The sequence below is a fragment of the Pseudophryne corroboree genome, chromosome 7, assembly GCF_028390025.1.
Source record: "Pseudophryne corroboree isolate aPseCor3 chromosome 7, aPseCor3.hap2, whole genome shotgun sequence".
NCBI lineage: Eukaryota > Metazoa > Chordata > Amphibia > Anura > Myobatrachidae > Pseudophryne > Pseudophryne corroboree.
Window position 1 is genome coordinate 75648131 of NC_086450.1, and position 21773 is coordinate 75669903.

General features: G+C 46.0%; 1 protein-coding gene across 3 annotated transcripts in view; it reads right to left on the minus strand.

Moving 5' to 3' along the window:
* ITPRID2 (ITPR interacting domain containing 2) overlaps positions 1-21773 on the minus strand; it is a 109473-nt gene that overhangs the window by 85238 nt on the left and 2462 nt on the right. For 2 of the 3 annotated variants that reach the window (XM_063933328.1, XM_063933327.1), the window contains exon 3: positions 14814-14859. In XM_063933328.1, coding sequence (XP_063789398.1) covers positions 14814-14859 — 46 coding nt within the window. Of the gene's footprint in view, positions 1-14813; positions 14860-21254; positions 21296-21773 lie in introns of those variants that run through there. The other variant, XM_063933329.1, reaches the window with a different exon arrangement.

Below are 21773 nucleotides of genomic sequence, written 5' to 3' on the forward strand. Positions count from 1 at the left end.
GGACGCGTCCGCAGTTCTGCCCTGTCCGTATGGAAAATCAGATATGGGCTCTTATATGATAAAGCCGCCAATTCTGATACTCTCCTGGCTGAAGCCAGGGCCAGTAGCATGGTTACTTTCCATGTAAGATACTTCAACTCCACCGATTTGAGCGGCTCAAACCAATGGGATTTGAGAAAATCCAAGACTACATTAAGATCCCACGGTGCCACTGGGGGCACAACCGGGGGCTGTATATGTAGTACTCCTTTTACAAAAGTCTGGACTTCAGGAACTGAAGCCAATTCTTTCTGGAAGAAAATCGACAGGGACGAAATTTGAACCTTAATGGACCCCAATTTGAGGCCCATAGACAATCCTGTTTGCAGGAAATGTAGGAATCGACCCAGTTGAAATTCCTCCGTGGGGGCCTTCCTGGCCTCACACCACGCAACATATTTTCTCCAAATGCGGTGATAATGTTGTGCAGTCACCTCCTTCCTGGCTTTTACCAGTGTAGGAATGACCTCTTCCGGAATGCCTTTTTCCCTTAGAATTCGGCGTTCAACCGCCATGCCGTCAAACGCAGCCGCGGTAAGTCTTGGAATAGACACGGTCCCTGCTGAAGCAGGTCCCGTCTTAGAGGTAGAGGCCACGGATCCTCCGTGAGCATCTCTTGAAGTTCCGGGTACCAAGTTCTTCTTGGCCAATCCGGAGCCACTAGTATCGTTCTTACTCCCTTTTGCCGTATAATTCTCAGTACTTTTGGTATGAGAGGCAGAGGAGGGAACACATACACTGACTGGAACACCCACGGTGTTACCAGAGCGTCCACAGCTATTGCCTGAGGGTCTCTTGACCTGGCGCAATACCTGTCCAGTTTTTTGTTGAGGCAGGACGCCATCATATCCACCATTGGTTTTTCCCAACGGTTCACAATCATGTGGAAGACTTCTGGATGAAGTCCCCACTCTCCCGGGTGTAGATCGTGTCTGCTGAGGAAGTCTGCTTCCCAGTTGTCCACTCCCGGAATGAATACTGCTGACAGTGCTATCACATGATCTTCCGCCCAGCGAAGAATCCTTGCAGCTTCTGCCATTGCTGTCCTGCTTCTTGTGCCGCCCTGTCTGTTTACGTGGGCGACTGCCGTGATGTTGTCCGACTGGATCAACACCGGCTGACCCTGAAGCAGGGGTTTTGCCAGACTTAGAGCATTGTAAATCGCTCTTAGCTCCAGTATATTTATGTGAAGAGACATCTCCAGGCTTGACCATACTCCCTGGAAGTTTCTTCCCTGTGTGACCGCTCCCCAGCCTCTCAGACTGGCATCCGTGGTCACCAGGACCCAGTCCTGTATGCCGAATCTGCGGCCCTCTAACAGATGAGCACTCTGCAACCACCACAGAAGAGACACCCTTGTCCGTGGCGATAAGGTTATCCGCTGATGCATCTGCAGATGTGATCCGGACCATTTGTCCAGCAGATCCCACTGAAAAGTTCGTGCGTGGAATCTGCCGAATGGAATCGCTTCGTAAGAAGCCACCATCTTTCCCAGGACTCTTGTGCATTGATGCACAGACACTTTCCCTGGTTTTAGGAGGTTCCTGACAAGTTCGGATAACTCCCTGGCTTTCTCCTCCGGAAGAAACACCTTTTTCTGAACCGTGTCCAGAATCATTCCCAGGAACAGCAGACGTGTCGTCGGGGTCAACTGAGATTTTGGAAAATTCAGAATCCACCCGTGTTGTTGCAGCACTAGTTGGGTTAGTGCTACTCCGTCCTCCAGCTGTTCTCTGGACCTTGCCCTTATCAGGAGATCGTCCAAGTAAGGGATAATTAATACGCCTCTTCTTCGCAGAAGAATCATCATCATTTCGGCCATTACCTTGGTAAAGACCCGAGGTGCCGTGGACAATCCAAACGGCAGCATCTGAAACTGATAATGACAGTTTTGCACCACGAACCTGAGGTACCCTTGATGTGAAGGGCAAATTGGGACATGCAGGTAAGCATCCTTTATGTCCAGGGACACCATAAAGTCCCCTTCTTCCAGATTCGCTATCACTGCTCTGAGTGACTCCATCTTGAACTTGAATTTTTGTATGTACAGGTTCAAAGATTTCAGATTTAGAATAGGTCTTACCGAGCCGTCCGGCTTCGGTACCACAAATAGCGTGGAGTAATACCCCTTTCCCTGTTGTAGGAGGGGTACCTTGACTATCACCTGCTGAGAAAACAGCTTGTGAATGGCTTCCAATACCGTCGCCCTGTCTGAGGGAGACGTTGGCAAAGCAGACTTTAGGAACCGGTGAGGGGGAGACTTCTCGAATTCCAACCTGTAACCCTGAGACACAACCTGCAGAATCCAGGGGTCCACCTGTGAGCAAGCCCACTGTGCGCTGAAATTCTTGAGTCGACCCCCCACCGCTCCTGAGTCCGCTTGTAAGGCCCCAGCGTCATGCTGAGGGCTTTGCAGAACCCGCGGAGGGCTTCTGTTCCTGGGCAGGGGCTGCTTGCTGCCCTCTCTTACCCCTTCCTCTGCCCCGAGGCAGATATGACTGTCCTTTTGTCCGCTTGTTCTTATAGGACCGAAAGGACTGCGGCTGAAAAGACAGTGTCTTTTTCTGTTGGGAGGGGGTCTGAGGTAAAAAGGTGGATTTTCTGGCAGTTGCCGTGGCCACCAGATCCGATAGACCGACGCCAAATAATTCCTCCCCTTTATACGGCAATACTTCCATATGTCGTTTGGAATCCGCATCACCTGACCACTGTCGCGTCCATAAACTCCTTCTGGCAGATATGGACATCGCATTTACTCTCGATGCCAGAGTGCAAATATCTCTCTGAGCATCTCGCATATAAAGGAAAGCATCCTTTAATTGCTCTATAGTCAATAAAATACTGTCCCTATCCAGGGTATCAATATTTTCAGTCAGGGAATCCAACCAGACGACCCCAGCACTGCACATCCAGGCTGAGGCGATGGCTGGTCGCAGTATAACACCAGTATGTGTGTATATACTTTTTAGGGTAGTTTCCAGTCTCCTATCAGCTGGATCCCTGAGGGCGGCCGTATCAGGAGACGGTAACGCCACTTGTTTTGATAAGCGTGTGAGCGCCTTATCCACCCTAGGGGGTGTTTCCCAGCGCGCCCTAACCTCTGGCGGGAAAGGGTATAATGCTAATAACTTTTTTGAAATTAGCATTTTTCTATCTGGGTTAACCCACGCTTCATCACATACATCATTTAATTCCTCTGATTCAGGAAAAACTACAGGTAGTTTTTTCACCCCCCACATAATACCCCTTTTTGTGGTACTTGCAGTATCAGAGATATGCAAAGCCTCCTTCATTGCCGTGATCATATAACGTGTGGCCCTACTTGAAAATACGTTTGTTTCATCACCGTCGACACTAGATTCAGTGTCTGTGTCTGGGTCTTCACGTAATTCCATAAACAAAGCCATCCATTCCGGTGTCGACTCCCTGGGGGGTGACATCACCATTATCGGCAATTGCTCTGCCTCCACACCAACATCGTCCTCATACATGTCGACACGCACGTACCGACACACAGCAGACACACAGGGAATGCTCTTATCGAAGTCAGGACCCCACTAGCCCTTTGGGGAGACAGAGGGAGAGTTTGCCAGCACACACCCAAGCGCTATAATATATATGGGAACAACCTTATATAAGTGTTGTTCCTTATAGCAGCTTAAATATATCAAAATATCGCCAAAAAATGCCCCCCCCTCTCTGTTTTACCCTGTTTCTGTAGTGCAGTGCAGGGGAGAGTCCTGGGAGCCTTCCTCACAGCGGAGCTGAGCAGGAAAATGGCGCTGTGTGCTGAGGAGAATAAGCCCCGCCCCCTATTTCGGCGGGCTTTTCTCCCGGAGTTTTAGATATCTGGCATGGGTTAAATACATACATATAGCCTCAATGGCTATATGTGATGTATTCTTTTGCCATAAAGGTATTAAATATTGCAGCCCAGGGCGCCCCCAGCAGCGCCCTGCACCCTCCGTGACCGCTTGGTGTGAAGTGTGTGACAACAATGGCGCACAGCTGCAGTGCTGTGCGCTACCTTCATGAAGACTGAAGAGCCTTCTGCCGCCTGTTTCCGGACCTTCAATCTTCAGCATCTGTAAGGGGGGTCGGCGGCGCGGCTCCGGGACGAACCCCAGGGTGAGACCTGTGTTCCGACTCCCTCTGGAGCTAATGGTGTCCAGTAGCCTAAGAATCCAATCCATCCTGCACGCAGGTGAGTTGAAATTCTCTCCCCTAAGTCCCTCGATGCAGTGAGCCTGTTGCCAGCAGGACTCACTGAAAATAAAAAACCTAAAAACTTTTTCTAAGCAGCTCTTTAGGAGAGCCACCTAGATTGCACCCTGCTCGGACGGGCACAAAAACCTAACTGAGGCTTGGAGGAGGGTCATAGGGGGAGGAGCCAGTACACACCACCTAATCCTAAAGCTTTATTTTTGTGCCCTGTCTCCTGCGGAGCCGCTATTCCCCATGGTCCTGACGGAGTCCCCAGCATCCACTTAGGACGTTAGAGAAATAGGGTTGAGTAGTAACCTCTTCCCTGCTGGTGCAGGGGAACCTTGATTATCACTTGCTCTATACACAGCGTTTGAATTGCAGCTAACACTATATCCCTTTCCGATGTGGAAGCTGGTAGGGCCGATTTGAAAAATCGGCGCGGGGGCACCTCCTCGAATTCCAATTTGTTACCCTGGGAAACTATTTCCAACACCCAGGGATTCAGGTCTGAACTGACCCAGGCCTGACTGAAAAGTCGAAGACGTGCCCCCACCGGTGCGGACTCCCTCAGGGGAGCCCCAGCGTCATGCTGTGGGTTTTGGAGCAGCCGGGGAGGACTTTGTTCCTGGGCACCTGCCGAAGCAGGTACTCTTTTGCCTCTGCCCTTACCTCTGGCGAGGAAAGAGGATCCCCGACCTCTTCTGGACTTGTGCGACCGAAAGGACTGCATCTGATAGGGTGTTACTTTCTTTTGCTGTTGGGGAATATATGGTAAAAAATTTGATTTGCCTGCTGTAGCTGTGGAAACCAGGTCCATCAGCCCATCCCCAAACAATACATCACCCTTATAGGGTAGTACTTCCATATGCTTTTTGGAATCAGCATCACCCGTCCACTGGCGAGTCCATAAGGATCTTCTCGCTGAGATAGACATGGCATTGGTCCTAGAAGCTAGCAATCCAATGTCCCTTTGAGCATCCCTCATAAATAAGACTGCGTCTTTTATGTGGGCTAGAGTTAAGAATATAGTATCCTTATCCATATTATCAAATTGATCTGTCAGCTCATCTGTCCAAGCTGCAATTACGCTACACACCCATGCCGACGCAATTGTCGGTCTTAGCACAGCACCCGTATGAGAATAAATACACTTTAAGGTAGTTTCTTGCCTGCGATCTGCAGGGTCCTTAAGGGCCGCTGTGTCAGGAGACGGTAGCGCCACTTTCTTGGACAAGCGCGTCAGGGCCTTGTCCACAGTGGGGGATGATTCCCCAATCTCCCTGTCCTGCTTAGGGAAGGGGTATGCCATATAAATTCTTTTGGGGATCTGCGGTCTCTTTTCCGGAGTCTCCCAAGCTTTCCCAAAGAAATCATTTAATTCATGAGATGCGGGAAAATTAATAATCTGTTTCTTTCCCTTAAACATGTGTACCCTTTTGTCGGGGACCGAGGGTTCATCCTCAATATGCAACACATCCCTTATTGCCACAATCATACACTGAATGGTTTTGGTCACCCTAGGGTGCAATTTTACTTCGTCGTAGTCGATACTGGAGTCAGAATCCGTGTCGGTAGTAGTGTCTTGTGTTAAGGGACGCTTTTGAGACCCCGACGGGCCCTGTGAGTCGGTCCAATCCGAGGATTGACCCCCTGATGTCCCCCCCTAATTCAGCCTTATCAAGCCTTTTATGTAAAGATGTCACACTTGCATTCAACATATGCCACATGTCTATCCAATCCGGAGTCGGCACAACCGACGGGGACACACCACTCATTTGCTCCACCTCCTCCTTGGAGAAGCCTTCCGCCTCAGACATGTCGACACACACGTACAGACACTCCCCACACACACAGGTATTAACCTATAAGGGGACAAAATCCCAACCAGGCCCTTAGGAGAGACAGAGAGTATGCCAGCACACACCAGCGCTTAAAAACACTGGAAAAAATATGACCAGATAGCTCTTTTTTTATATATAATATACCAATTCCCACTCATTGCGTCGCTAATGTGCCCCCCTCCTCTTTTTTCCAGCCGGTGAAGTTCAGCAGGGGAGAGACCAGGGAGCCAGCGTTCATGCATGCAGCTTCTGTGGAGAAAATGGCGCTGGTTAGTGCTGAGGATCAAGCCCCGCCCACCCGACAGCGGGCTTCGGTCCCAGTGACTTTTCTCTTAAAATGGCGGGGGATCTTAGATTTACTGCCTCCGCAGCCTAATCTATCTGAATTTGCCTTAAAGTGAGGAATATTGCTGCCCAGGGCGCCCCCCCCCTGCGCCCTGCACCCTTCAGTGCTGCTCTGTCTGCGTGACTGGGAGCAATGGCGCGCAGATGAAGATCTGATGTCTTCTGCCTTCTCATCCGGCTTCTATCTTCGGCATCTGTGAGGACGGCAGCGCGGCTCCGGGACGAACCCCAGGTGAGACCTGTGTTCCGACTCCCTCTGGAGCTAATGGTGTCCAGTAGCCTTAGAAGCAGTGCCCAACTTGACAAGCCAGCTCTGCTTCTCTCTCCTCGGTCCCACGATGCAGGGAGCCTGTTGCCAACAGCACTCCCTGAAAATAAAAAACCTAACAAAATTCTTTTTCAACAGAAAACTCTGGAGAGCTCTCTGCAGTGCACCCATTCTCCTCTGGGCACAAGATCTAACTGAGGTCTGGAGGAGGGGCATAGAGGGAGGAGCCAGTGCACACCCATAGTCAAAGTTCTTTTAAGGTGCCCTATCTCCTGCGGAGCCCGTCTATACCCCATGGTCCTTACGGAGTCCCCAGCATCCTCTAGGACGTAAGAGAAAATAACATAATATTAGTGCTTTCACAGAGCGCTGATCCCTATTGTTCTATCCACAAAACATGACCTGATGGGGCACTTGAGGACTGGAGTTGAGAACCCCTGCTCTAACCTATAGGGGGAGATGTACCAAGTCTTGGAGAGTGATAAAGTGGAGAGAGATAGAGTACCAACTAATCAGCTCCTAACTGCCATGTTACAAGTGGAATTTGAAAAATGACAGTTAGTAGCTGACTAGTTGGGATTTTTTTCTCTCTCCAAGGCTTAGTACATCTCATTCTCAGGGACTTCCAACTTCCCCAATGAAATCACTACCAGCACTGCCTATTAACACCTGTCCCTCACTTCCTCCTATGGTCTCCCTCCAAGAAGGACACACACTATCAAACCGGTTTTCTTCCATCTATGTGAAATCTCCTTTTCTGCTTTATCACTATTTATTAACAGTTTCTTATATAGCGCAGCATATTCCGTTGCGCTTTACAATTAGAACAGTAATAGAAAACAACTGGGTAATAACAGACAGAGGTAGGAATGCCCTGCTCGCATGCTTACAATCTATAGAATGGTCACAGCTTTCCATAGATGGAAGCAGATCCCTTCCCACCTTAGGCCTTCACAACACTCTCCAGGTTCTACATCTACCTTTCTCAAAGCTCCTTCAGAGTCTCCTTTCTGTTGGGAGTTTTAAAAGGCTGTTTAGGTCTCACATACACATTTGGTCTCCAATAACAAGTCTACCCTGATGACACACATCTTCCTCACCCGCCTTTCCAACTGCCTCTCAGCCATCTCCATTTAGAGGTCATTAAAGGAAGAACGGGGAATAGAACGGACAATGGAGAAACGGTGGCAGAGAATTTTAGAATTAATGGATAGTATATCAGCCGATACAAATGTCATATACGTCAATCCATGGCGGAAACCTCAACATCGAAACCATATTAGTATCAGCATAGCCATTATAAACTCTAAACAGATAAGGAACAAGAGTAAAAGGATATAGAATATTGTGATTCAGGAATAGTATATGCAGACAGCTAGACACTGCCATGACAACACATCTGTACAAATACTAGTTCAAAGTGTCAGTATCCCACTTAAGGGCTGTAATGTGTCAAAAATGATAAAATAATAACAGTCCCGGGGCAGATGTATTAAACCTGGAGAATGGATAAAGCAATTATAAGTGCAATGTGATAACACATCAGCCAATAGGCTCCAATATGTACATTTACAATTAGGAGCCGATTGGCTGGTGCACTAATCACTGCTTTATCACTTCTTCAGGCTTAATACATCTGCCCCAGTGTAACCTAAACCTTGTGGTGTGTAAGAAAAGAAAGGGTAGAATAATGTGTTCTCTCCTAAAAAGTCTGACATGATATACCTACCACTACCCTAAATATGTGCACAGCCATCAGCAGTGGCCGTTGATCCAAAGAAAGTGCTAGAAAAACAGTTCCATTTAATTACCAGCATCCTATCTGCACTAAACAGCATTCAAAGTGAAGGTTGTCCTCTTCAAAATGGAACTTTAAAGGAGGAAAGTCTGCGTTCCCCGAACATAGAGCAATACCAAGGCAGCACAGAAGTCCTGCATCAGGTCTCGCATGTTAGTACCATGACTAGACATCAGAAACATTTCATGCTAATTGAATGACTTCCCGATGGAACATTACACCAGCGTGAAGCGTTAATACAGGTTGAGTATCCCATATCCAAATATTCCGAAATACAGAATTTTGAGTGAGACTGAGATAGTGAAATTTATGTTTTCCTATGGTTCAATGTACACACACTTTGTTTAATACAAAAAATTATTACAAATATTGTATTCAATAACCTTCAGGCTGTGTGTACAAAGTGTATATGAAACATAAATTGTGTGAATGTACACAAACATTGTTTAATGCACAAACTTTTTAAAAAATATTGCATAAAATGACCTTCAGGCTGTGTGTATAAGGTGTATATGAAACAAATGCATACTGCGCTTAGGTTCCATCGCCATGATATCTCATTATGGTATGCAATTATTCCAAAATACGGAAAAATCCTAAATCCAAAGTACTTCTGGTCCCAAGCATTTTGGATATGGGATACTCAACCTGTATAATCTTCGAGTTGTTCACTCGCTATACAATTAATTTGCATTTTGCTGAATGCATAGCCTGGGTGTTTACACACGGTGAGATAAATCTGTGAGATTTTGACTATATAGTCAAAATCTTATGAAAAGTTAGTGCATATCTCATGGTGCTAGGCAGCTTGCGATACAGATTCGATCCCGATGCGCGCTCCCGTGGGGTCAGTCTTGTAAGGCTAGATAGACTGTGCAGGCAAGTCAAGCTTGACTATCTAGTGTACAATCTAGTACAAAGTATAGTCAAAATTGGCACTTAGTCAAAATCATACATAGACAAAATCTCAAGCACAGATAGTCAAAATCTGTACAATCTGTGCTATCTGGGTCCTGGGGGAGTTCAAGGGAAATCGCATAGTCACAATCGAACATAGCAGGGATCTCACCGTGTGTACACACCCCAAGAGTAAAGCTGAAACAACTATAAATGAATTGCTACAGTATGTGCAGTGGTTGGGGTAGCAGTACTACTTCAGCCTTAAATAAATTGTATTCGATATTGTTATACTTTTTACAGCTAGCAGTTCATGCAAATAAATGGGTTTGCATTATTGTAAAGTAAATAAAAGCAGAACCTTTAGCATAATTTCTGTGGGTTTATTAAAATGAAGGATATTTCATTATGCTACAAAGATAGCTCAGTGTCTCTGAATTACAATAAATGAAACTGAATAAACTCCCCTACACACATACACCACTGTATAGTTTACTTGGGTAAACAAAGGAAATTATTCCACTGGGAAAGCACCAAATCCTATAAACCGACAGTCGAAAAGGAAGAACTATGCGGTCATTAAGTGGTTAGTGTCTGCAGAGCCATTGTGCAATGACCTATAAGCAGTGGTTCCCAAACTCGGTCCTCAAGTACACCCAACAGTTCATGTTTTCCAGTTCTCCTTATAGGATTGCAAGTTAAATAATTTGCTCCAAAGGTGGGTCTTTTAAAATGTTTGCGTAATGAAAACACCTGTTCAACTGCTAGGTGACCTGGAAAACACGAACTGTTGGGGGTACTTGAGGACAGAGTTTGGGAACCACTGACCTACAGTATTGAGAGAGATCTAGACCAAAGGTTCTCAAACTTGGTCCTCAGGACCCCACACGGTGCATGTTTTGCAGGTCTCCTCACAGAATCACAAGTGACATAATTAGCTCCACCTGTGGACCTTTTAAAATGTGTCAGTGAGTAATTAATACACCTGTGCACTTGCTGGGTTACCTGCAAAACATGCACTGTGTGGGGTCCTGAGGACCGAGTTTGAGAACCACGGTTCTAGACAATACAATGTAGTTATACAGTATAATTACATGAATATACCATTTATTATATATTTTACCTTTTCTACAAACACATACAAGCATTACAGACCAGTCATTCACCAGGTTGCTAGCGGTTATGTCTGGGCTCTCTTTTCCTATCCCCCAGCCTCTCCCTTTCTAGCAGTCTTATTGGGTTGCCAGTGTTCAGTATACAGACTGCGGCATCCCGAAGTGCAGAATCCCGACTGGGGGAAGGCAAGTATACTTACCTTCCCCCAGTGCACCCTTAACTCTCTTTCTTGCAGCCTCAACCTAACACACCTATCCACCCCCGCAGACCAACCACAACTCTCTCTGGGGGTGCCTAAACCTAACCGCCCGTCCCCCCTTACCCGTTAGCCTGGTTGATGCGCGGTCACGATCCTGGCGGTTGGGTTTCCTGCACTGGCCTTGTGACCCTAATCAGGATACTGGTGTTGGGATACTGGCATTGGTATTTTCACAGCCGGTATGCCGACCGGATCCAGTCTTATCCTATCTCTGGCTCTCCCGTGGGTGGGCAGATGGAAATAGCATATTACAGGGACAGACATTCATAGCATTATATAATGTATGAACACACACCAATCTGCAAATATTCACAAGTTTGGGTTGTTTTTTTTGTATTGTTTTTTTAAACAAGAATTTTATTGAAGCAGACCAATGAACAAACAGATAAAGTGCACTATAGTTTACAGACTTTGGAGAGAAAACATCACAAGTGTACACAAAGCTGCCGACCAGACAGCACATCAAAATTACAGAGTAATCTGTAAAGCTAGAAACACACAATGTCTTTCCTTTCCTTCCAGTGTTTAGCAATTAAGGATTTAGTCGCATTGTAGAAATGGATCAGCAATTAGTCTTGGAATTTGGAAAGACCTGGGAAAGGGGCACTTAACAGTAGCACTAGAGGTTCCAAACCTATCCCAAGTCATAAGACGCGGCCAATCAAGTTTTGAATTTGTCCCCCCCCCCCCCCCAAAAAAAAAAATGACTAATGGGACAAGCTCACCATGTATAGAAGAAAGTATCTGCTTCTCAATATCTCCTGCAAATACTAGAGGTCGCAATACAAATAGCATGGAGCCAGGTGGGGACAGAGTACCACTGGGTATAACCTAACAGGTTTCTCTAATTGCCACACTAATGGAGGTTTTGGCCGTTTATAATATAGGGGCAGATGTATTAACCTGGAGAAGGCATAAGGAAGTGATAAACCAGTGATAAGTGCAAGGTGATAAACGTACCAGCCAATCAGCGCCAATATGTAAATTAACAGTCAGGAGCTGATTGACCGATGCACCTTGCACTTATCACTGGTTTATCACTTCCTCATGCCTTCTCCAGGCTTAATACATCTGCCCAATAATCTCCTACCATTGTTCATCCTCTAAGGGCAGAGAGATCAGTCTCCCATGCTAGCTCATGGAGGGAAACAGTTACACTGCAGACAGCCGGAATGCCGGCTAACAGAGGATATTCCCACTCGTGGGTGTCCACGACACCCATAGAGTGGTAACAGAACCTATGGTGAGCGCACAAGGGGCTTGCTAGCACTAGCTCCACTACCGGCCAGGATCCCGGTGTCGGTATGCTGACCGTCGGGATACCATACCCAACGCCTCATGTGTCCTTTAACCTTTGCTCCCTCATTTTACTTTACTCTTGTATTTACTTCCAATCCAACATCAGAAGACTGTTCAGTTTATTGCTACAACAAGATTATCGCAAACTGTTAAGCTAGGTACACAGTAATACTTCAGATGCAATTCTCCTTACAAATATGATGGAAATCCCCAATGAACATTGCAAATTAACGTGCTCACACTATTACAATCTACCATTCCATCTGCTGAGAAGGACGTGACTGCAGAAGCAGCAGTATTGGACAGAGCGCTCAGTAACACGTACCCACTTCCAGGTTTGTCTGACATTATACCAAGATCTGTCATACGATTGTATAGGCGTGTCTCTAGCACAAGGATGGGGAACCTTTGTCCCTCCAGCTTTTGTTGAACTACACATACCAGCACGCCTTGCTACAGTTTAGCTATTTTGCCATGCTAAAACTGTTGCAGGGCATGCTGGGATGTGTAGTACAACAGCTGGAGGGCCGAAGGTTCCCAATGCCTGATCTAGCAGGTCATTATCCTGACATGTTTGTATAACAGCAAAGTCTTGTTTGGCCACTAGGTTTGAAGCCTGTGGAATGTGTACACTACAGTCTTGAAAATGTAACATTACATTTTTTATAGATTTTTTTTTTTTTTTTTTTGCGGGGTGTGGGTGATTGGAGTTGAGGAACTAAGGGGTCTATTACCCAAGCATTGGCTGGAGATCAAGTACCAGCCAACCAGCTCCTCTCTCTCATTTTTCAAAGCCAGCCTGTGACAAGACAGTTAGTCGCTGGTTGGCTGGTACTTTATCTCCATCCAAGGCTTAGTAAATAGACCCCTAAGTCTGTATTCTGTTAATTTCTTAAATGTAAGGCTACTTCAGTTCTATCATATACTAAAGTCCGTGTCCTAATGGCCTTAGTTTTACCTCTTAAAAAGTTAGAGTCCTAGCTAAAATAGCAATTGTAATATTTAATGCAACTCCTCAGTTTCAATTTAATATATAGGCTGGTATTCAATTATCCCCAATAATATACCCCCCCCCCAAAAAAAAAAAAAACCACACCAACAGGCTAATACCATCGGTCAAAAATCGCGCTCATTGGCCTATCCAATTAAAGCAATTTGAGATAAGTATCCGTACCCATGTCTTCGGGGGCTGGTTATCGGGGAGTATGCTTCGGGTGCCCCATAATCCTGATAAGTGTTGGGTATCAGGGCTTACTGAATAGCCCCCAGCGAATCAATTATCTGCAGTAAATTACCGTAGCTAACTGAATACTGTCCATATACTACTGTTGGAATTCCGTTCAATACTGTTATACAGACAAGTCAAAATATAAAAATGTAGTCCAGTCCTAACAAAAAGTACAAATTTTTACAGTAATCCATCATTTGTTAGGTAGCAGTTGTGACCTCTACTGAACACCACCAGAAAAAGGACAAAATCCATTTCTTACTTCTAAATCTGGACATGCGGTAACAACCCAAAGTGCTATACAAATGTGTCCTCACACATGTTGCCTCAATGCACAATGTACAGATGGAGCCATGCTAATCGTGGCTCCGTCTGTGCCTGAGTGCATCTATCGCCGAGAGCGTCTCCGTCCGGGGCGCACCCCATTCACTAGAATGGGAGGGCGTCCCTGTGCACTCCGGCAGTGCTAGGCGGACGGATCGCCTAGTCACGCCGGGAGTGCACGTATGCGATGGAGCCGCACTAGACGAGTACGGCTCCATCTGTATCAGAAGACACCTGGCGCGTATGAGCTGATAAGTCCTGTGCAACTCAGTTACTGTTGAAAGTCTTATTTTTGCCGTAAATGCATCTTATTCACATCGCTATGTGATGATGACGCACAAGAGGACTCTGCTGATTAAAATGATATCCGGCATGTCTATATTCTGTGTGTCACTGCGTCTGTATCTGCATACAAAATGCTACATTACAGTTTTTTCCTAGAAAACACTGTAGCATAGCATTCGCAACAGAGTCACGCCACTAGAAGAGCAGGGAGGCTAGATGTAAGTGGACACATCTGTATGCTATATTTTACTAGTTTAGGATTTCAGCTACCAACAATGGACTACCTTTAAAGTGATGTTTTTTTTTTGTTTGTTGTTGGGGGTTTTTTTTTTTTTTTTTTTTGTTTTTTTTTTTGGGGGGGGGGGGGGGGGGATTCTGCATGTCTTGGTAAAACGGCCATCAGGGGGCAGACTCTTTTTCTTCAGCAATTCCTTTTTTTTTTTCCCTTAGAGTGCCAGTCTACCACTTATAACATCATATGCATATCTTCCAATTGTTGCTAAACCAAACCGCTCAGCAATTTCACAAGACAGCGATCACCTTATATACTACATGCATAAAACCTCTCACATACCATGGTTAAATGAGACTGGTATGACTGCTATTCCACTAAGCTTAAACTCTGAAGCATACGGAGCATAAATACAATCACTTTCGCAGCTCTTAAAATCATACAAGACATTTAAAAAATTAAGGGAAATCATGTACAGGCACTCTGATTGGGTGAAGTTTGTATATGCTCCAATAAACTTCCTTTTGGTGGCTGCAGCTTAATAACTAGTTATGCAATGGCCAAGTCTTAATTTCCTAGGAAATAGGGAGCGAAAACAATTTAACCGTATGATCAAGATAAGAAAAGAAATAAAAATATTTTCCACTAATTTTTCTTAAGAGAAAATCATCCTTACCTACAGTCATTCAGCCATATTGCAATCTTTTCATTGGGTATATTTCCTGTAAGAAGAAAACCGTTATATCAGTATGTTACACGTGGTAAGAGGGCAATATAGCATGACACCACAGCTCATAAAATAACATTACTGGTGCACTAGAGAGAGTATCTCTACCCTAATCTAGGCCACTCACTGAACCTACACTTAAAGATCTGACAACCTAAAGAATCAATTCAGAAAATAACTGAGATTTTAATAAGATAATTATGAACGTAGATCACCGACTGATTTAATCAGTCTAGTTTAGAGAGTGCCTTGGGACCTTTACCAACTGGTGTTAAAATAGGATTCCTGCACCATCTACCCCTCAAACCCAATTGAGATATTGCGCCACAGGTATTTAACCCCCAATAAGTGGTCCCCAATGCTTGCCAAAACACTGCTCATGAGTGTCTGGATTTATCAAGGTCCATGTCACCAAATGTCCCCAATTGTAAAGAGTAGGCTGGTGCTGTATAAATAAATGTTAATAAATAAGCATAGATTCCATCTTCAATATAAACACCATGCAGTTCTGGGTGGTTACAAGGGTTTTTGCGTTCAAAATACCCAAAGTTCTGTAGTTGGCTCCGCAAGTAAGTTCCAGCAGAGATCACCACCAGTGACTGGGAGATCTGCAAGGTCCAGGCTAGAGGCATGAAGTCATAGGGGTGTATGCAATTGCGGTCGAATTCCCGAAATTGTCGAAAAACTGGACTTTTTCACACACAAAAAAAAAAAAAAAAAAAAAAATCGACAATGCAATTCAGTACTTTCCGTCAAAAAAACGGACTTTCAAAATTCGACTTTTTGAAATTCGACATTTGTCAAATTCGACATTTCTGCAATGGTACAAATGCAGCAATTCGCCAAAAGTATATTCAATTGAAGTTTGGAAATTCGACAACAGTGCTTTTAGACAGTAAATTCGTCATTTTCAATCCGCCACACTTTGGTGGGGGAATCTAATAAAAAAAATGTAAAACATTTTTTTTTTGGTGTCTTTTTTATTGGTAATAGCATATCTATTTATATTAGAAGGGATTAGGTAATTGGTTTGTCTATTTTGGAGGCACAAGTATTATTTATATATATTTTTAAAAATATTATTATTTTTTATTTTATTTTTTTTAAATGGAATGGTAAAATCCCGAAAAAAAATGGCGTGGGGTCCCCCCTCCAAAGCATAACCAGCCTCGGGCTCTTCGAGCCGGTCCTGGTTCTAAAAATCCGGGGGGAAAAATGACAGGGGATCCCCCGTATTTTTAAAACCAGCACCGGGCTCTGCGCCTGGTGCTGGTGCAAAAAATACGGGGGACAAAAAGAGTAGGGGTCCCCCGTATTTTTTACACCAGCATCGGGCTCCACTAGCTGGACAGATAATGCCACAGCCGGGGGTCACTTTTATACAGCGCCCTGCAGCCGTGGCATTAAGTACCCAACTAGTCACCCCTGGCCGGGGTACCCTGGGGGAGTGGGGACCCCTTCAATCAAGGGGTCCCCCCCCCCCAGCCACCCAAGGGCCAGGGGTGAAGCCCGAGGCTGTCCCCCCCCCCCCCCCCCCCCATCCAAGGGCTGCGGATGGGGGGCTGATAGCCTTGAGAAATGTGAAAGAATATTGTTTTTTCCAGTAGTACTACAAGTCCCAGCAAGCCTCCCCCGCAAGCTGGTACTTAGAGAACCACAAGTACCAGCATGCGGGAGAAAAACGGGCCCGCTGGTACCTGTAGTTCTACTGGAAAAAAAATACCCAAATAAAAACAGGACACGCACACCGTGATAGTAAAACTTTATTACACACATGTCGACACACACATACTTACCTATGTTCACACGCCGACCTCTGTCCACTTGTCCAAGTAGAATCCACGTGTACCTGTGAATAAAATTATACTCACCTCAATCCAGTGTCCAGATTATAATCCTCGTACTTGGCAAAACAAAACGAACACCCGGACCAAACGGACTGAAAGGGGTCCCATGTTTACACATGGGACCCCTTTCCACGAATGCCGGGACCCCACGTGACTGCTGTCACAGAAGGTCCCTTTAGCCAATCAGGAAGCGCTACTTCGTGGCACTCACCTGATTGGCTGTATGCGCGTCTGCTGTCAGACAGCGCATCGCACAGCTCCCTCCATTAGTTTCAATGGTGGGAACTTTGCGGGTAGCGGTGGGGCTACCCGCGGTCAGCCGCTGACCGCGGGTGACCTCACCGCTGACGCAAAGTTCCCACCATTGAATATAATGGAGAGGCTTTGCGATGCGCTGTCTGACAGCTCAGACGCGCATAGCCAATCAGCAGAGTGCCAGGACGTTGCGCTCGCTGATTGGCTGAAGAGACCTTTCTGTGACAGCAGTCACGGGGGGGGTCTCTGCATTCGGGGAAAGGGGTCCCATGTGTAAACATGGGACCCCTTTCAGTCCGTTTGGTTCGGGTGTTCGTTTTTTTTTTTTTGCCAAGTACGAGGATTATTTTAAAAGATCCGGACACTGGATTGAGGAGAGTATAATTTTTTTCACAGGTACCCCGGATTCTTCAGTGACGAGGGGGGCGTGGCAGTCGGCGGGTCAACTTAGGTAAGTATGTATGTGTCGGCATGTATGAAATAAAGTTTTACTTTCACGGTGTGTGTCTCCTGTTTTTATTTGGGTATTTTTTTTTCAGTAGAACTACAGGTACCAGCGGGCCTGTTTTTCTCACGCATGCTGGTACTTGTGGTTCTCCAAGTACCAGCTTGCGGGGGAGGCTTGCTGGGACTTGTAGTACTACTGGAAAAAAACAATATTCTTTCAAATTTCTCAAGGCTATCAGCCCCCATCCGCAGCCCTTGGATGGGGGGGGGGGGGGACAGCCTCGGGCTTCACCCCTGGCCCTTGGGTGGCTGGGGGGGGGACCCCTTGATTGAAGGGGTCCCCACTCCCCCAGGGTACCCCGGCCAGGGGTGACTAGTTGGATATTTAATGCCACGGCCGCAGGGCGCTGTATAAAAGTGACCCCGGCTGTGGCATTATCTGTCCAGCTAGTGGAGCCCGATGCTGGTGTAAAAAATACGGGGGACCCCTACTCTTTTTGTCCTCCGTATTTTTTGCACCAGCACCAGGCGCAGAGCCCGGTGCTGGTTTTAAAAATACGGGGGATCCCCTGTCATTTCCCCCCCCCCCCCGGATTTTTAGAACCAGGACCGGCTCGAAGAGCCCGAGGCTGGTTATGCTTTGGAGGGGGGACCCCACACAATTTTTTTTCGGGATTTTTACAGTTTTTTCCCGTTTTTTAAAAATCGGATCAAAATCCGTCAAATCGCCCGTTTTTCGACAGTGGGACTGTCGAATCCGTTTTTTATTGAATATGGTAAATTTCGGCACCCACTTGCAGGAATTCGACGGTCAAATTGTGTCGAATTAAAAAACGGGCGAAAAATTGCTGCGATTCGCCGCTAATTGCATATACCCCATAGTGTTCAGCAAGAAGTTACTTGCTGCACACTGTCACTTCATGCCTCAAAGCCTGGAACTGCGATGTGCAGTTTGTATGTTCTACTTTGCAGTGGAATAACACAAGTGGGGTATGTGCCCCGGGTGCCGGTACAGAGTGAGCACGTACAATTTTGATGTTATGGAATGGCCAGCTGCCTGCTTCGTCACATACTGCATGAATGTGACAGCCACATCCACGCAGAGCAAGAGCGGGGCAGGCAGATCTAGCATGCAGCACTATTACCTTGTTTCCGGCTTCCACAGCAAACAGCTGTGACACCTGTCCTGGGACATTTTGCCTCTACTGTTGCTTCCTTGTGTGTGTTGGAAGCGGCTGCGGCCTATTGTGCCCTGAGGTGGGGTAAATGGTCTGGGGTATGGTGACCGGCTGAACGTGTGGCTGAGTATTGTGCCTGTACCGTAACCAGCTGCTGCTGGTGATAGTTTAGGGGCCACCTGGCACTGCGCTTATATGGCTTCTTACAGGGGTTCTGTATTAAAAATAAGGAGGTTTTATTTGTTTTGATGCGAGATGGGACACCTGTTTTCCTTGTTACTGGCACAGTACCTAACATGAGATGGTACAAGTATGGTCCTTGTTACTGCCACAGTATTCTACCGTGACACGAGCGGTCCTTAGAACTTGCACGGTGTAATGGGGGGGGGGATTTTTAATTTTGGCCTGAGCGCCAAAAACCCTAGTTACGCTTATGTCCTTGTATATGCTATGGTTTCGCACAACCTGGTAGAGTCAAGTAATGGTGCACACATGGGGCTTGGTTACCTCAGTCCAGGTGAAAAGATATACAAATGGAGCCTTCCTCATCTATCTAGCACCATCAATAACGCACGCGGGACCGGTCAGATTGTTTAGAAATTAGCTGAGCATTGCTCTGTGTGTACCCCCCTTTAATCCGCTGCTGTATTGTTCTCTCTGTACTGTATTGCAGCTGAGAACAATAGAGGAAAGGCGCAGCAGAGAAGCCTAGATGACCGATGCTCCATCTGTAATAAATGGGGAATTCGCTGCTGAAGTCTTCTGTGGGTGGTGAAATGGATGTCAGCAGCTTCTTCAAATTTTAATATCTCACTGTGGTTGTATTGTAGGCAATAGCTGCAAAGTGACGGAAATAATAAAGGCACTGTCAGAGTTATGGTGTGTACACACGGTGAGATATTTTCTTACGATTTTGACTATATTGTCAAAATCGTAAGAAAAGTTAGTGCAGATCGCAAGGTGAAAGTTACCTTGCGATCCCGATGCGCAGTACCGCGCTGTCGGCATCGCAAGAATAGACAGACTGTGCAGGCAAGTCAATTTTGACTCTCTCTGTAGAAGAGATGGTCAAAATTGACACTTAATCAAAATCGCACATAGTCAGTATCGCAAGCACATACTGAGTGTGCTTGCAATGCTTACTATGTCCCGATTAGGGAGGCCAATCCCGGGATCGGGAAGATCCCAGGATCTGGGTCCAAAAATGCCGGGATTTGAATCCCGGGATTGGAGCCTCCAATCCCGGGATTAGAGTGCACATGCGCAGTTTTGCCAGACAGCGCTGGGCACTTTAGCACAGCGCTGCCTTAGTTACAGCAGCCATGGACACACGCATACACTGACTGCGCTGGACGCATTTCAAATGTAGCGTAGGCCACCAGCCAATCAGAGCTGGCAGATTGGCAGCCAATCAGGAAAGCGGCAGCAGCCGCGGCTTCTGATTGGCTGCCGGACTGCCAGTTCTGACTGGCTGGTGGCCGGCGCTACATTTGAAATGCTGCCAGTGTATGTGTGTGTTCATGGCTGCTGCCCGCGGCCGCCTAATTAGTAAGTGATATCGCTACCTACACCCACACTCCCTCACTGCTCCAGATATCCTCCCTCTCTGCTCCAGACATCCTCCCTGCTCGCTACACCCACCGGCACCTTCCCTTCCTGTTCCTTACATGCTACCTACACACCCACCCTCCCGCTGCTCCCTACACCCACCCTCCCTTCCTTCCTGCTCCTTACATGCTCCCTACACCCACCCTCCCTTGCTGCCCTCCACATATACTCTCCCTGCTCCCTACACTGATCCCTACTGCAATCCCGGGATTGAAAAAAAATGCCCCGGGATTGGCCTCCCTAGTCCCGATCTAGCCCCTGTCGCATAGTGAGAATCGGGCATAGCCCGAATCTCACTGTGTGTATGGGCCTTTATGTTTACTACTGTAAATATTTATAAACACCTAATGTATAATTTCTGCATTGAAGCTTGAGGCGGTTGTATTACAGCATGGAAGGGGATCATGTACTAACCAATCAGCTTCTATCCTTTTACAGTCTGTTTGAAAAATGACAGTTGGGAGGGAGGTGATTGGTTGATGCTTTATCTTCCTCCAAGCTTTGATAAGTGTCTTTACCTGAAGCTCATTACAGTATGAGTGTCAATGCAGCGATGTTTATATACCATGTACAGTATTAATCCTGTATTGTAACGTACTATAAATCGCTGCGTTCTTGTTTTGCACATATCTGTAGTTTGTTAGGCGCTGCAGAATCCTTGTGTCGCCAAATAAAGTATAATAATAATCATTTTGTCCCATGATGAAGCCAAGGAGCGATTTCTCATGTTCTTGAGTGGTTAACACCAATTTGTTTACACTTCAGATACGAAAGGCTCTAGGCACAGTTTAAGCGAGTGCCATCCAGATTTATCCTGAGCCATATAGTGCTACCCTACTCGGCTATTGCATATACAGTACAAATCCCTAGTATGTTTTTGCAGTGGAACATTCATAACCTTGCACTGAAGTTCACCAGTGCTACACTATGCAACGTACAAGGCTACACTTCTCAACGCTTCTACTTTACAGTAACATGATTTCGGCTATAAGTAGCAGGAGAAACAAGTTTAAAGAAACCTTAAAAATCACCAGGACAAGTATTGGACTGCTAACCTGATAAACCAGTACAGCTGGAATTTCTTTTGATGGTCGAGCACAAGACTTGTAATTAAATACTAGAATTTGGTCCTACTTGGACTGCATTGAAGAGATATAGTTTATTAAAACACATTATTAAAATCACAATAATAAGTACAAAAAAAAAAAAAAAAAGGACAAGAAAAAAAAAATTACATTTGTAAACTACAACAATGCCCTAGCAGCATATAAAAGATGATCCCTATGAGCGAGCGAGTCCTATGCTAGGTCTGACTTGCCTAGAAACAATTTGTCACAGTCAATTATCACACGTCAATCATATCGACAAGCACAATTCCCTTTACAGCTAATCTTTTCTTGAAAACGCTGAGAGTGCGGGGTGGAGGAGGGGAGGGGAGGGGGGGGGGGTTAAAAAAGTCACTGGTGCACCCGAACACAGTTAGAGCACTTTGCAGAATGGCCCAGAGAGGAATTTTGTACTTTAATAAATTTATCTGACCTTCAAGAACTGTTAATCTAAAGATTTTCAGATAA